Source organism: Bos mutus, chromosome 2, assembly GCF_027580195.1.
Source record: "Bos mutus isolate GX-2022 chromosome 2, NWIPB_WYAK_1.1, whole genome shotgun sequence".
Classification (NCBI taxonomy): Eukaryota; Metazoa; Chordata; class Mammalia; order Artiodactyla; family Bovidae; genus Bos; species Bos mutus.
The window spans coordinates 127,023,721-127,039,788 of NC_091618.1; the positions used below are offsets into that span (position 1 = coordinate 127,023,721).

Here is a 16,068-nt window from a genome sequence, read left to right on the forward strand (position 1 = left end):
GACACAGATGTAAAGAACAGACTGTTGGACTGTGGGAGAAGGTGACGGTGGGATGATTTGAGAGAATAGCATTGAATCATGTATATTATCATATATGAAATAGATCTCCAGTCCAGATTCAATGCATGAGACAGGGTGCTCAGGGCTGGTGCACTGGGATGACCTGAGGGATGGGATGGGGAGGGAGGTTGGAGGGGGGTTCAGGAATGTGGAACACATGTACACCCATGGCTGATTTATGTGAATATATGGCAAAAGCCACCACAATATTGTAAAACAATTAGCCTCCAATTAAAACAAAAATAAATTAAATAAAATAAAAGCTGAAAAAAAAAAGAATCTTTTTTAGTTCACTTTGGAAAATGAATAGTTAACTGTAGTTTCACAATAAACTCTAAAAATAAGCAATGTAATTAGTTGAAAATATTAATTTTTCTTTTATGTAGAGGCCAAGAACTAAACAATACATTGGCAAGATATTTATTTGCTAATGAGGTTTTGCCTATGTAGCATGCCACAATCTTTCTTTTAAAGCTTGGAGATTTGTAGCAATTAACACACACACACATATATATACGTTACATATAGTATTCTTGATTTTTTATAAAAGAAAACCTGATTTTTTTCTGAAAAAAATAAAGTTTATTAATATGTTGAACATGAATACAATATTTGGGACAACATTAATTTTTAACTTCTCTTTTAAAATGAGAAATGGGTCTACAGTAATTAAGAATTGACAGTTTATTTTGAGCAAGAACTTTTTGATAATTTGTTACAAATTATCTAGAGATTGTATCATAATTTCTGTTTTTGGAAACTTGTGCCTTCTTAACAACCTTCAATATGAATTACTTTGGGGAATTTTAATGGCAATTAAATTCAATTGGCAATTGAATTCAAATGGCAATTAAATTTTAATGGCAATTTAAATTAAATTAAATTAATTGTAAATTTATTTCTTTAGAAATTTTTTCCATATTTGAGGGTAAAAATTCTCTTCAATTTATTTTGATACATTTTTATACAATTTTGTAAGAAAGTCACATTTTAAAATGTACATAAATGTTGAATTAATTTTCTTCAGAGTGAAATTTTTTTAGTTTCTAATGATGCCTAATCTAATCACACTAGGACCACAGCCTTGTCTAACTCAATGAAACTAAGCCATGCCCGTGAGGCCACCCAAGATGAGTGGGTAATGAAGGAGAGGTCTGACAGAATGGGGTCCACTGGAGAAGGGAATGGTAAACCAACTCAGTATTCTTGCCTTGAGAACCACATGAACAGTATGAAAAGGCAAAATGATAGGATATTGAAAGAGGAACTCCCCAGGTCAGTAGGTGCCCAATATGCTACTGGAGATAAGTGGAGAAATACCTCCAGAAAGAATGAAGGGATGGAGCCAAAGCAAAAACAATACCCAGTTGTGGATGTGACTGGTGACAGAAGCAAGGTCTGATGCTGTAAAGAGCAATATTGCATAGGAACCTGGAATGTCAGGTCCATGAATCAAGGCAAATTGGAAGTGGTCAAACAGGAGATGGCAAGAGTGAACGTCGACATTCTAGGAATCAGAGAACTAAGATGGACTGGAATGGGTGAATTTAACTCAGATAACCATTATATCTACTCCTGTAGGCAGGAATCCCTTAGAAGAAATGGAGTAGCCATCATGGTGAACAAAAGAGTCCAAAATGCAGTACTTGGATGCAATCTCAAAAATGACAGAATGATCTCTGTTCATTTCCAAGGCAAACCATTCAATATCACAGTAATCCAAGTCTATGCCCCAACCAGTAACGCTGAAGAAGCTGAAGTTGAACGGTTCTATGAAGAACTACAAGACCTTTTAGAACTAACACCCAAAAAAGATGTCCTTTTCATTATAGGGGACTGGAATGCAAAAGTAGGAAGTCAAATTTGGAATACGGAATGAAGCAGGGCAAAGACTAATAGAGTTTTGCCAAGAAAATGCACTGGTCGTAGCAAACACCCTCTTCCAACAACACAAGAGAAGACTCTACACATGGACATCACCAGATGGTCAACACCGAAATCAGATTGATTATATTCCTTGCAGCCAAAGATGGAGAAGCTCTATATAGTCAACAAAAACAAGACCAGGAGCTGACTGTGGCTCATATAATGAACTCCTTATTGCCAAATTCAGACTGAAATTGAAGAAAGTAGGGAAAACCACTAGAGCATTCAGGTATGAACTAAATCAAATCTCTTATGATTATACAGTGGAAGTGAGAAATAGATTTAAGTAACTAGATCTGATAGACAGAGTGCCTGATGAACTATGGAATGAGGTTCATGACATTGTACAGGAGACAGGGATCAAGACCATCCCCATGGAAAAGAAATGCAAAAAAGCAAAATGGCTGTCTGAGGAGGCCTTACAAATAGCTGTGAAAAGAAAAGTGAAAAGCAGAGGAGAAAGGAAAGATATAACCATCTGAATGTAGAGTTCCAAAGAATAGCAAGGAGAGATAGGAAAGCCTTCCTCAGTGATCAATGCAAAGAAATAGAAGAAAACAATAGAATGGGAAAGACTAAGGATCTCGTCAAGAAAATCAGAGATACCAAGGGAACATTTCATGCAAAGATGGGCTCAATAAAGGATAGAAATGGTATGGACCTAACAGAAGCAGAAGATATTAAGAAGAGGTGGCAAGAATACACAGAAGAACTGTGCAAAAAAGATATTCATGACGAAGATATTCATGATGGTGTGATCACTCACCTAGAGCCAGACATCCTGGAATGTGAAGTCAAGAGGGCCTTAGAAAGCATCACTATGAACAAAGCTAGTGGAGGTGATGGAATTCCAGTGGAGCTATTTCAAATCCTGAATGATGCCGTGAAAGTGCTGCACTCAATATGCCAGCAAATTTGGAAAACTCAGCTTGGCCACAGGATTGGAAAAGGTCAGTTTTCATTCCAATCCCCAAGAAAGGCAATGCCAAAGAATGCTCAAACTACTACACAGTTACACTCATCTCACACGCTAGGAAAGTAATGCTCAAAATTCTCCAAGCCAGGTTTCAGCAATACGTGAACTGTGAACTTCCAGATGTTCAAGCTGGTTTTAGAAAAGGCAGAGGAACCAGAGATCAAATTGCCAACATCCGCTGGATCATCGAAAAAGCAAGAGCTCCAGAAAACATCTATTTCTGCTTTATTTACTATGCCAAAGCCTTTGACTGTGTGGATCACAATCAATTGTGGAAAATTCTGAAAGAGATGGGAATACCAAACCACCTGACCTGCCTCTTGAGAAATTTGTATGCAGGTCAGGAAGCAACAGTTAGAACTGGACATGGAACAACAGACGGGTTCCAAATAGGAAAAGGAGTACGTCAAGGCTGTATATGTCACCCTGCTTATTTAACTTCTATGCAGAGTACATCATGAGAAATGCTGGGCTGGAAGAAGCACAAGCTGGAATCAAGATTGCCGGGAGAAATATCAATAACCTCAGATATGCAGATAACACCACCCTTATGGCAGAAAGTGAAGAGGAACCTAAAAGCCTCTTGATGAAAGTGAAAGAGGAGAGTGAAAAAGTTGGCTTAAAGCTCAACATTCAGAAAATGAAGATAATGGCATCTGGTCCCATCACTTCATGGGAAGTAGATGGGGAAACAGTGGAAACAGTGTCAGACTTTATTTTTGGGGGCTTCAAAATCACTGCAGATGGTGACTGCAGCCATGAAATTAAAAGACGCTTACTCCTTGGAAGAAAAGTTATGACCAACCTAGATAGCGTATTGAAAAGCAGAGACATTACTTTGCCAACAAAGGTCCGTCTAGTCAAGGCTATCGTTTTTTCAGTGGCCATGTATCGATGTGACGGTTGGACTGTGAAGAAGGCTGAGCGCCGAAGAATTGATGCTTTTGAACTGTGGTGTTGGAGAATACTTGAGAGTCCCTTGGACTGCAAGGAGATCCAACCAGTCCATTCTGAAGGAGATCAGCCCTGGGATTTCTTTGGAAGGAATAATGCTAAAGCTGAAACTCCAGTACTTTGGCCACCTCATGCGAAGAGTTGACTCATTGGAAATAACTCTGATGCTAGGAGAGATTGGGGGCAGGAGGAGAAGGGGACGACAGAGGATGAGATGGCTGGATGGCATCACGGACTCGACGGACATGAGTCTGAGTGAACTCCGGGAGTTGGTGATGGACAGGGAGGCCTGGCGTGCTGCGATTCATGGGGTCGCAAAGAGTCGGACACAACTGAGTGACTGAATTGAACTGAATTGAATGATGCCTAGATAATGTCTTAAATCAAAAGTGCCGTTAAAATTCCCCAAAGTAATTCATATTGAAGGTTCTTAAGGCACAAGTTTCCCAAAACAGAAATTATGATACAATCTCTAGACTCGCTGATTTTGAACCCATGAAAGATAATCATTTAGTTCATATGTAATTTGCTGTACTTTGAATTGTGATGCACTGTGGGCTAAAAGCTGGTGTTCCAGTTAAAAAGGAACCTAACATCCAATTATCTAATAGTTTTTCGATTTGAATTATTTTGATGTGCCATTACTGTAGTCGGTTCTGGATCATGTTCCAAGATAATTGTTTAAGAAGATGAAGGAGGAGGAGGAGGAGAAGGAGTAGGAGGAGTATGGAGTAGGAAGAAGGAGAGCAGGGGAAAGAAGAGAGTAAGAGAGAGACAATGAGAGTGACAGTAGTGATGATACAATAAAGCACACTTACTGTTCACACTACATTCTGTAATCACTGCTGGTGATCATATTTATGAAGACCATGTTAATGTATAAGATAATGTATGCATGTTTTAGAATTTACTTTCCTATCAATTTAAAAAATCACAGCTAATGGACAGAATTAAGAAATTAGAAGAGGAGGGTAAAATGGGAATTTAGGATTAACAGATAACACTATTATACATAACAGAACAATAAGGTCCTACTGTATAGCATAGGGAACTGTGTTCAGTATTTTGTAATAACCTCTAGTGGGAAAAAATCTGAAAAGAATATATGTGTGTATATTGATGTTGTTCAGTCGCTCAGTTGTATTCAACTCTTTGAGACCCCATCCCATGGACTGCAGCATGTCAGGTATCCCTGTCCTTAATGGTGAGAGATGGTGTGTGTATATATAAGTATGCATCTCCTGGAGATGGTGAGAGATGGTGTGTGTGTGTGTGTATGTGTCCATATGTATATATTTGGGCTTCCCTGGTAGCTCAGCTGGTAAAGAATCTGCCGGCAATGCAGGAAATCCCAGTTTGATTCCTGAGTCAGGAAGATCCCCTGGAGAAGAGATAGACTGCCCACTCCAGTATTCTTGGGCTTCCCTGGTGCTCAGACAGTAAAGAATCTGCCTGCAATGTGGGAGACCTGAATTCAAACCCTGGGTCGAATCTGAGTGACTAAGCACAGCACAGAACACATATATATATTGTATATATACATGCATACATACATACAGGCTTCCTAAGGCGGGTGTTAGTGGTAAAGAAACTGCGTGCCAATGCAGGAGACAGACATAAGAGACATAGTTTGGATCCCTGGATTGGGAAGATCCCCTGGAGGAGGGCATTGCAACCCACTCTAGCATTCTTGCCTGGAGAATCCCATGGACAGGGGAGCCTGGCGGGCTACAGTTCATAGTGTCACAAAGAGTCAGACATGACTGAAGTGACTTAACACACATTGCCATATGTATATATACACACACACACACACTGACACATGTATGTACATATAACTGAATCACTTTGCTGTATACCTGAAACACTGTAAATCAACTATATTTCTATTAAAAAATAAATTGGAACTGACTCTCCCTCCAGCTCCCAAAAGAATAAACTGCAAGTAAAATTCAAAGCATAATTTAACTATTTTAAAGATTATCCCCCCAACACCAGGAAAATTAACCTAACCACAAATATTGAAAGTATTATTTTTAATAGTATATATTAAAAGTCATTGTTATTTTTTGCACAAAATACAGTTCTTACAATGTACTATGTATGCTGATAGTAATATTGACCAAGAAGTTGAAAATTTAATTGGGCAGACCTCTAATATTTCACAATTTCCAAAGCAAATACACATAGGTTTGCATATTGGTTTTGGTTCCTTTCTTACTGCATGACAAGTTAAGCTTCAGAGAGTTCATCAATCTCCTTTCACTATATTTTATAAAGTCAAGACAAAGTCAAAATATTTCAAATTATTTTAAATATAAATTTATTTTAAATATTATAAATCATCTATATTTCATGTATTTTATCAGCACATGACATAAACATGGATATGACACTGCATTCACCAAAGATAATCAGTAAATTAAAAAAGATTTTCATGTACTTACTTGAAATAAAAGAATATGCCAAGTGAGATAAGCAGTGATGCAATAGATAATACATGTCCAATTATAGTCAGGTAAAACAAATTCAGTGCAGTCTGTAATTTGTATGAATAAAAAATTAATTAATGCTAATATCAATGCTATACTTCTACATGTGTATAAGCCGCAAATCAATAAAATAATATCTGTTTTTAAAAACATGTGATCTGATAACCTAAGCCTTTAGCAAGCAAGCCAGTAAGTATTTGAATACATCTTGAATGAAGAATATCTATAAAAATTTATCAGGTGATACCCAAATTTATAAATTGCTATTTTTATTTAAGACATTAGACGTCATATTAAACATATGAAGAAATAAATTTATTGATCTAGGTTTATAAAATGTGAAACCAGCATTTTAAATTTTGGAAGACATTGACAATTTTCACTCCATCAGTTTTGCACCTTAAATTGATGATTTGTTTGTTTAATTTGAATGCCAGGTAAGGCTTCTTTCCCAACTACGTTTCTTTTTTCCATTTGACAAACTTGATACTCCAAAACAAATCTCAATATAATAATGTATAGGGGCCTCTGATCTGTACAAATAAATTATTTTTCTTGGTTTTAACTTTATCTCTTTGATTTTTGTCTTTATTGTAACTTAGCATTTTAATGTGTATTTATATATATATATGTTCAAACCCTTCTCTGAATAAATAAAGAGTACATGATTTATAATGAGAGCTGGCAGTTATCAAATGCTTACCATAGGCTTGTTAGTTTTCTAAATATTTTCCTTGCATTTAGTCAATTCCTATGAAAACCTTGAGGATGGGTTCATTATCCTCATTTTAGACAGGAAGGGACTGAGGCAGATGTTCTAGTTTGCCCAGGGTCACAGTGGATAAAGAGCAGAAACAGGAAGTGAGAAACCAGAACTCAGTTTTAATCACTGTGACAAAGCCTCCACACACAGACGCGTGCTGTATCGAAACTGTATTGTGACGAACTATGCTAACCTTGACTTTAATGTATGATGGACGTTAAAAGTGAGAATGCCAGTGAGGGTGACCTAACAGCCAGTCAGGATGAAAGTCTTTGGCTGGGATGGATAGGTCTGTTTAAACCCCCCTGGGCTTGTCTTGTTCTCTTGAGCACTATTTCTGAGTGTAACTATAGGAGTTCCACCACAGATGAACATTTCTTTTTTCTTACTTTTAAACTATGTTTACTTTGGAAAATTCTAAACTACAGTACTGAGACATTGACTTGTAAATAGAAACTACTTAGCTGGATTGCTTCTTCAGTGTAATGACTAAATCTATAATTATTATTATTATTTTTAATGAAAAGGCTTTACAGTGGAATGAATGAACACTAGCTAAATTTTCTCCGATATTATATCAGTAACTAACTTTTACAGTAGATAGTGTAAATTCAGTTTGAATTTATAATTATTACGTACCTTCACTTTCTCATGTGTGTTAACATTACATTGGGTATAATTTGTCCATGTTCTGTTGCTTGCTGGATGTCTAAACCAGTTTCCATCTTGGTCACAGATTTTTGTAACTTTTTCTTTAAAATTGAAAAGGAAATAGTAATTTAGTTAAATGAGGGTTTATTAAATAGATGTCAAAGAGATTTGTATATACATTTCTGCTCTTACCTGAAGGATCAAAATCTTGAAAGTAATCGGGGCAGTGCTGCATTGACTCCGTGCCCGCAGCGACGTCGTTCCAGCACAGCCACCCATCCCAGGTTCTGTTACAGTAAATGCCTTCAGGAGAAAGCAAACATCAGGCTTACTAACCTCCCTCTAGTTATACAGAAACCCCTGAAGTCCTCATGGTTGACCCACACTAACAGGGAATACAGACTGTCTACTGAAAATGAAGACATCATATAAAATCTTTATAACAAGTACTTGGATTATTTACAAAGTAGTTATTAGCATAACTAATTGTTAAATTTAGAAATATCTAAACAAATATATATTTAGCTTTAATTCTCATTCTCAAAGGTAGCTATTTATCCAATAAATTACATGGTCTTTGCTGGTTTTCCATAACCATGAAGTATTGGTTAATTCGTGTCCCTATTTTTGAAATTCAAAAATTTGGGAAATTGGAAACGTGTTTTATTTTAGAAAGTGTGTTCTTAGGGCAAGTTATAGTATTTTTTGAGGTGCACAAATGAACATTCCAATATTTCCTATTTTACCACATTAACCCTGACACACACTTATTTAGAGTCCTTCACCAAATTCTAACTCTTATTTTCCTTCCTTTTCTTTTCAAATGAAATAAAAGTGTTTAATCTCACATTCTTTTCTTACCTACATTAAGAACAAGAACCTCTTACATGAAAAAAAGTTTAAAGGCATAGAGAAATAAAATGACTAAAACTTTCTAAAGTTATATAACAGTCTGTAATCAAAGACGGTAATTTTTTGCCATAAGCACACATAGATAGAAACTTGAATGTTGCATGAACTGTTTATTATTATTAACAGATTTGCATAGCAATCTCAGAATCAATCTAGGCCTCACAGAAGTAGAAAACATTCTATCGGCCTGAAAATCTAAATATTTCTAATTAAAAATAAAACTCATATAGTCTGTTTTCCCTCCTGTGATTTTCAAACTCTTTATTTAAATAGCTTGCATCCACATTATTACCAAACAAAATGCATTTTGAGGCCTGTCAGAGAAAATTTTCCTGATCCCATTTTAGAAAGCACTTTAGACAAGTCCTTACAGAGCTCCAAAAGATTCCACAACACTGACTACATGATAGAAAGGTCTAGAATTTTCCCAGCTGTGTTATATGGCATTTGAGTGAGACATGAAAAAGTTTTCCATTAAAAAAGTTTTTGTGGTCAAATAGATTTGGAAAACACAAAGTTAAACACATTTCTTTACTATAGGATTTTTTACAGTATTTAAAATTACAGAGAACGTTATGAATCTCCAAGAGGAAGATTTATTATGTAGTGATCCTGAACTTTATCACAAAATTATTTGATTATAAAACCCTCATAAATATATTCCTATTATTAAGAAATTAGATTTGAAGCTAGCTTGCACACATATCTAGATCATTTGGAAGGCATTAATTCAAAAATTTAAAGCTAATAACACTTAGACTTTAATGGAATAAAGTGAGAGGCCAGACGGTTAGCACAGAATTTGTATACAGATTTTAACTATTTGATAATTCAGTTCCTACTGAACTAATATCAGATAGTTTGTCATTGTCTGACATATTTTAGAGATACTGGATATATATTGTAATAAAAATATTTGGACAGATATATCAAATTGCTTCGATATATATCGGTTAGATTAAGATTCCAAGAGTTGATCAATACAGACAAATTGTTTATTTTCTCTTTCTCACAAGCAAGTTAATTTTGACACTTACAAATATTAACAGTAACGTACTTTTAACATATCATGTATATAACAAGCATGTTTTATACTATAAATATTTTCTCCCCAAATTAAATTATTTGTTTCTACTGATTTAAAAATATCTAAAGTCTACGTTTTTCTTTGTTTCATTATGAGTTTTGCATTTTATATTTTAAAGATAATCCTGTCTTTAAGGTTGCCAGATAAAAAACATAGTGTTTTCGTGCTTTGGGTTTTGTTTTTGGTTTTGCTAAATTTGGCAACTCTACTTGTTGCCAGAATTAAGAATTACGGCATATATGTGACACTTAGTAGGTCTTCAATAAATCTTTCAAAAATACCTTAAAAATATCTAATGGAAACAGAAATTCATGGATTTCATTAGCTTTGCTACCAAATGTACTATACATAGTATGTGTTATGCAAAAAATTGTCATTTTATTAAGCTCCTATCAAGAAGTTTGTGAAAAAAAGAAATATAGAGCACATAAACTGAAGATCGACTATCATTGATTTAATTCAAGACTTATTTTTTATTTTAAATATCTTTATACTATATAAAAATACTAAAAATATCCCTGTCGCATATATTTTTATTAGAATTTTTAAAAATAGGTAAGATAAATTGGGGCTTCCCTGGTGGCTCAGATGGTAAAGGGTCTGCCTGCAATGCGGAAGACCCGGGTTTGATCCCTGGGTCGGTAAGATCCCCTGGAGAAGGAAATGGCAACCCACTCCAATACTCTTGCCTGGAGAATTCCATGGATAGAGGAGCCTGGTAGGCTACAGTCCATGGGGTTGCAAAGAGTCGGACACGACTGAGAGACTTCATTCACTCACTCAAGATAAATTACATAATAAGATGTTCTTCACAAATAATTAAAACTGTACATATACTAGAAATACTAGCAACTAACCCACTTTTTGGAGAAGGCAATGGCACCCCACTCCAGTACTCTTGCCTGGAAAATCCCATGGACGGAGGAGCCTGGTAGGCTGCAGTCCATGGGGTTGCGAAGAGTCAGACATGCCTGAGCGACTTCACTTTCACTTTTCACTTTCATGCATTGGAGAAGGGAATGGCAACCCACTCCAGTGTTCTTGCCTGGAGAATCCCAAGGATGGGGAGCCTCGTGGGCTACCGTCTATGGGGTCGTACAGAGTCGGACACGACTGAAGCGACTTAGCAGTAGCAGCAGCAACCCATTTTTAAGAAGGAAACTAAGAGACCTGCAATGATGTAATGGGGTAGTTTTCTTATAATCTATATCAAATGCATTTAAAATTAGTCATGTTTACCTTCTGTTTGTTGAACAGGGTCTTGCATAATTTTTTGGTAACATTCATATTGAGCCGTCATGATTTTATTTCTAGTAACACCCAGCTGAATTAAGTCATCGGGGTTCTCCTCTTCGGATTCTGCTATAACAAGAATCTAAGGAATTAAAGAAAATAAAATTTCAGAATTGTGAGAATGTTAGCAACAGTCTGTCACAGCAAAAAATGTAAGTACAGCAATGTGCTGCATGATCAACAGGCTCTGGGGGGCACTTCCTGACTTTCAGTGTTTGCCAGTTTCCACGTTGTAAATATCCCCACCTCGTCCAATATCCAACCACCACCAAGAGCTGCCCGTGGCATCACTGGGAAGTACAGTCCACAGTTCCCCCTCAGAGCCTGTGGGGGCCAGCTCCAGGCCAGCTTTCTGGAATGCAGACAGCTCTATTCCAACTCCACCTCTACTTTTTAACCTGGCAATGTAGAAAAGATATTTAACCTCCACCCCACCACACAATCCCACCAAAACCTCTGCTTTTTTATTGTAAAATGGGTTAAAATAGTATCAAGATAACAAAGGGGAAGTATCTGGCACATGGTAAATACTCAAGCTTGTTGCCATTTTTATATTTACATTTTGATAAAATAATGCAAGTTCACTTATGCTGTTGGTTAATAGAGTTTTAATTGTATGCACATCAATAAATGTTTTAGATAAGGTCTATATTTATATTCTTCCACTTTAGTAGCATTATTTTAAGCTTCACTTACACTTTAATTTCTACATGACTTTTTTCCTTGTTTCATAGCATGAAGCCTACATACACCTCTCTTCAACTTTATTTCTTCTTCGCTTTTGCATTATTCCTATTTTCCATAAACAGTTATCTTTCTATTCCTGTGTTGATTCCTTATTCTTAATTTTCTTACTGCTGTTCTCTAGCAGTAAGTTGAATTTAATTTAAATGTAAAATAAATAGTAACAGTCCCTCAGTGTGTGACACCACTCTAGTTTCCCATCACCTCACCACCATTCAACATTAACTTTTTCATTCTTAGATTGGCTTTAATTTCTTAACAAAGATTTATGCAGTTGTTGTGCTGCACGTATTAAAAATGGAAATTTACAACATCAAGGAAAAATATTTTTCTCCTGTTCTCAGTTTTTATAATTGCATAAAACCAATAGCATTTTTATTTTTACTTTAAAAGCCAGATATGCATGTTGTCTGAATGAATTCAAGAGAAACGGTCACAATTCCTTAAATTACAACAATCAGGTTGGTAATCTCTTACAGAATTACCTGCAGGGAACCAGCTTTGGCCCGTGCAGCTCATTGGCAGGCTCAGTTGAGGCTGGGAGCCAGAGAAACAGGAGTCCTGTTTCTTGAATTCTAGTCTATTTACCTAAGATAACATCTGAGAAGCCTAGAATTTGGACTGCTCTTAGACTTGAGAATGTTTTTAAATACAAATGCTAACAGGAATGTAGTCGTGCTTTTTTCCCATTTAAGTTTTCTATATTTTTCTTGAGTCTCTTTGCTTGACTCTTCCTGGGGTTTACTTGGAAACACCACAGGAAAATTATTTGCTGGCACAGAGTTAGACGAGATTGTATCTCTCAGTTTCTCATACATATGATAAGAGTATTTGTTGTTGTTGTAGTAAGAGTATAGTCACTGCTTTAATAAGGGAGAAAAAATGGGAACAAAATACTTCTGTAAACAAAAATAACATTAACTGTATAAAGCATACAGCCCCTCTAGTACAGCAATTGCTTTTTGGTCATCCTCAGTCTACCCTCCACTTCCAGCCCCACCTCCCCTGCATATACATGCAGAGGCTTGCAGGAGAGCACATACTCACATACACATCTGCCCAACTTAGCCTCAATGCCTGTCAGAAAGCGGACATTTAATACTGATTTGAATGAATGGATGAGGAAATTAATTTAAAACACAGTGATTGGTTCCAAAATGCTTTTCGGTCAATACAAGTCAATCAGTTGGCAGAATGGGAAGAAAATCAACAGGCTGGAATTGCTTTTTTAACATAGCTAACTCAGAGTCAGCAGGTCTGATTGAAAATATTTCATCTATTATGTATGACTGGGCTATACAGCCATTCCATTTTTTTTTTCAAACTCTGGTAATTACTTTCTTCTGGTCTGCACTGCTGTATCTCTCATACTTCCTCACTTTGATACCACCCCTCCCAACGCAACATAATACTAGGGTGCCTGTTACAGGACTAAAAGCCTAAAAAGGTACACTGGAAGAAAATGAATTATTGCTGTGTTGATTAGATATAAAAGAGTACTTTATTTACGCATCAAATAACTATATGTATGTAATTTTGTGTTATTAACCTTTATCAATGATGGGTATATTAGAAGTTAAAACAGAAATAATCATAGGAAGGGGGATACATTTGAGAAATTTATGCTTACCATGAAAAAAGGCAAGAGGAACAGAAAAGACAGGAAAAACTTTTTCTCCATCATTAAAGCCAAAATGAAATATGCTATATATATAAATCAAACTGCAATAGAAAATAAAAATATAATTCAGCAATATATATGAAATAAATATACATGGCTCTTAATAGGAATTTATTTTAAACCTCATGATAAAGAAACAACAAAAAATAAAAACTACACGATAATTTTGCTTTAAGGATTTGATTAACAGTTTTATGAATTACAAATATTATAAGCGTCATAGTTTAAAGCACTAAAAGCTAAATTAAATACGTTTTAATTTAATTTAGTTAGCTTTTCAAGCAGGAAAGCCTCTCACAGATGTAATTTTAAATAATCAGAAATCATCTTTTTGTTTGTTTGTTTCTGTCAAACATCAACATGATTCAGCCATAGGTGTACATATGTCCCCTCCCTCACGAACCACCCCATTCCACCCCTCTAGGTTGTTACAGAGCCCAGGTTTGAGTTCCCTGTGTCATACAGCAAATTCCCACTGGTAATCTACTTTATATATCCTTAAATTTACCAAAATTTGGATAAAAAAATTAGAATAAAATGATAAAAAGTATCAGAGTAAAGTCTCATAAGACATAAAAGCACAACTTTTGATAGCATAGTTTACTATTAAAGCTTATTTATTTCCAATAAGTATTAATCTTATTTTTAATTTTATGACTCTTTAACAATTTAAAGGAAAAACTGAATTTGGGCCCATTCCTTGAAAGCTAGCATCCATAAGTCATAAAAAATGGACTTTTACTTTAATAGAAATTACTCTTCACTCCAGGATTCACTTTTTATAATAAAAATAGTTCCCTAACCCATCTATATTATTAAAATAAGTTTAAAGGATATGGACAATAGCAAATAAAAGTATTTCTGTCAAGTGTTTGTAATGTTGGATATAGATCCCTGCTAACTTCTTAATTCTAAGAGGCAAACATTGCAGGAATAAAGTGTATGGCACTTACTCTCCAAAAGTTCCATCACCAATCTACTCTGGTAGCATTTTTATGAAATATAAATGACCATGGTTTATCATAAAATATATTTATTTAGCTGAATTAAAAACATTTTTCAAAGGAGATAAAAACTAATCAATACATATTTGCCAGTGAACTATGAACTTAGATTTAATTTCATTAGGAAATGTGATTTCTATTACAGGGCAAATGTTAGAATAAGAATTATAAAAATCTTTTCTTCATTTTACTTATCATTTGTATTATTGCATGCGATGAGAGTGCACCATTAACAAGCACACAGAATCCATGCCACTGCTTGACCTCATCAATGACTTACCTAAAAGAAACTTTTCTTTATATTGTAGCAATCTTCCAAATAATGTTTTCTTTTCAGTCAGCTATACTGGGCTTTTACGATTAGCTGATCTTAAAAAAATACAATGAAAAAACAAAGTATTACATTAATTTTAGATTTAAAAAATCATGTTGTAATAGAAAGAAAACAATGAATCAAAGTTTTTGCAATTTAATGATTAATGAGTTGATATTTTAGTTTTTATTACATTGTACCATGAGAAAAATCTAATTTTCTGATACTTACAATCACAATTGTCTCCAGACTCAAATCACATTTTCTCTTGGATCCTATTCAAAATTGTCTTGAAGAATGTCTTAAATCTGGAGGTCATGACCTGAAATATTGATATAATAATTGTATTTCAATGAACAAAATAATTTCCATGATAAATTAAAATTTTCAAAGAAAATGCCACTAGTAAGATGATATTTTTATTCAGCTACTCTGATTTTTAAAAATCTTTTGCTTACAATATTTGAGTTTTGTCACAAATATTTGTTGTTTTCCATTATATGGAGAAGTTTATGTCTATTTTCATTTATCCAGGATGGTTGAAACACTGAGCAATTGACTATTTTACTTAAGTAAATATCAAAAAAGTAGAATACAATAAAAGAATTTTCAAATTAAACTGTTTTTTAAACTTCCTTTGAATAATTTGAGCTTTCCTGGTAGCTCAGATGATAAAGAATCCATCTGTAATGTGGGAGACTTGGTTTGATCCCCGGGTTGGGAAGATCCCCTGGAGAAGGGAACGGCTACCCATTTTATCTAATATTTATTGGAATGTGTTAGTCTTGGTTATTTAAATCTAATTCCCTAGCTGATGTGGTTCCTCACAGACAGAAACCACATTGATCTTTCTTTTCTTTGTGTCTGGAATAAATGAAAAAAATGAAGAAATAAAGTACTTTAGGAGCTTAAGCTTACAATCCAGAACACTAGTTGTAACTATTAGTGAATTATCATTTCTTTTATTAGAAGACTGTAAGTAGTGTTTGAATCTATACTGACACTGAAAATTGAGGGGAAACTTCAGCATGTTTACTTTTTTACAAAATTAAAGTCCTTTATTCCGTCTTTGAGTTCAGTGGTTGGTTGGGTATTTGGATTGAATAAACAGTAGTTTATCGTACTATCTTTGGAAGTCATAAAGCTTAAGCCAAATTTAAAACATTAGTAGCCCACATTTTTTCCGTATTAAATATGTATAAAATACAAAGT

At 34.9% G+C, this 16,068-nt stretch overlaps 1 protein-coding gene across 2 annotated transcripts in view; it reads right to left on the reverse strand.

The window, feature by feature from the left end:
* CALCRL (calcitonin receptor like receptor) overlaps positions 1-16,068 on the reverse strand; it is a 128,201-nt gene that overhangs the window by 35,017 nt on the left and 77,116 nt on the right. For both annotated transcript variants that reach the window (XM_005889545.3, XM_070359349.1), the window contains 7 exons: positions 15,088-15,178; positions 14,824-14,912; positions 13,489-13,580; positions 11,061-11,196; positions 8,015-8,125; positions 7,811-7,923; positions 6,364-6,455 (listed from right to left, as the gene is read on the reverse strand). In XM_005889545.3, the coding sequence (XP_005889607.1) occupies positions 6,364-6,455; positions 7,811-7,923; positions 8,015-8,125; positions 11,061-11,196; positions 13,489-13,542 (506 nt within the window). In that variant the 5' untranslated portion in view covers positions 13,543-13,580; positions 14,824-14,912; positions 15,088-15,178. The remainder of the gene's footprint in view (positions 1-6,363; positions 6,456-7,810; positions 7,924-8,014; positions 8,126-11,060; positions 11,197-13,488; positions 13,581-14,823; positions 14,913-15,087; positions 15,179-16,068) is intronic.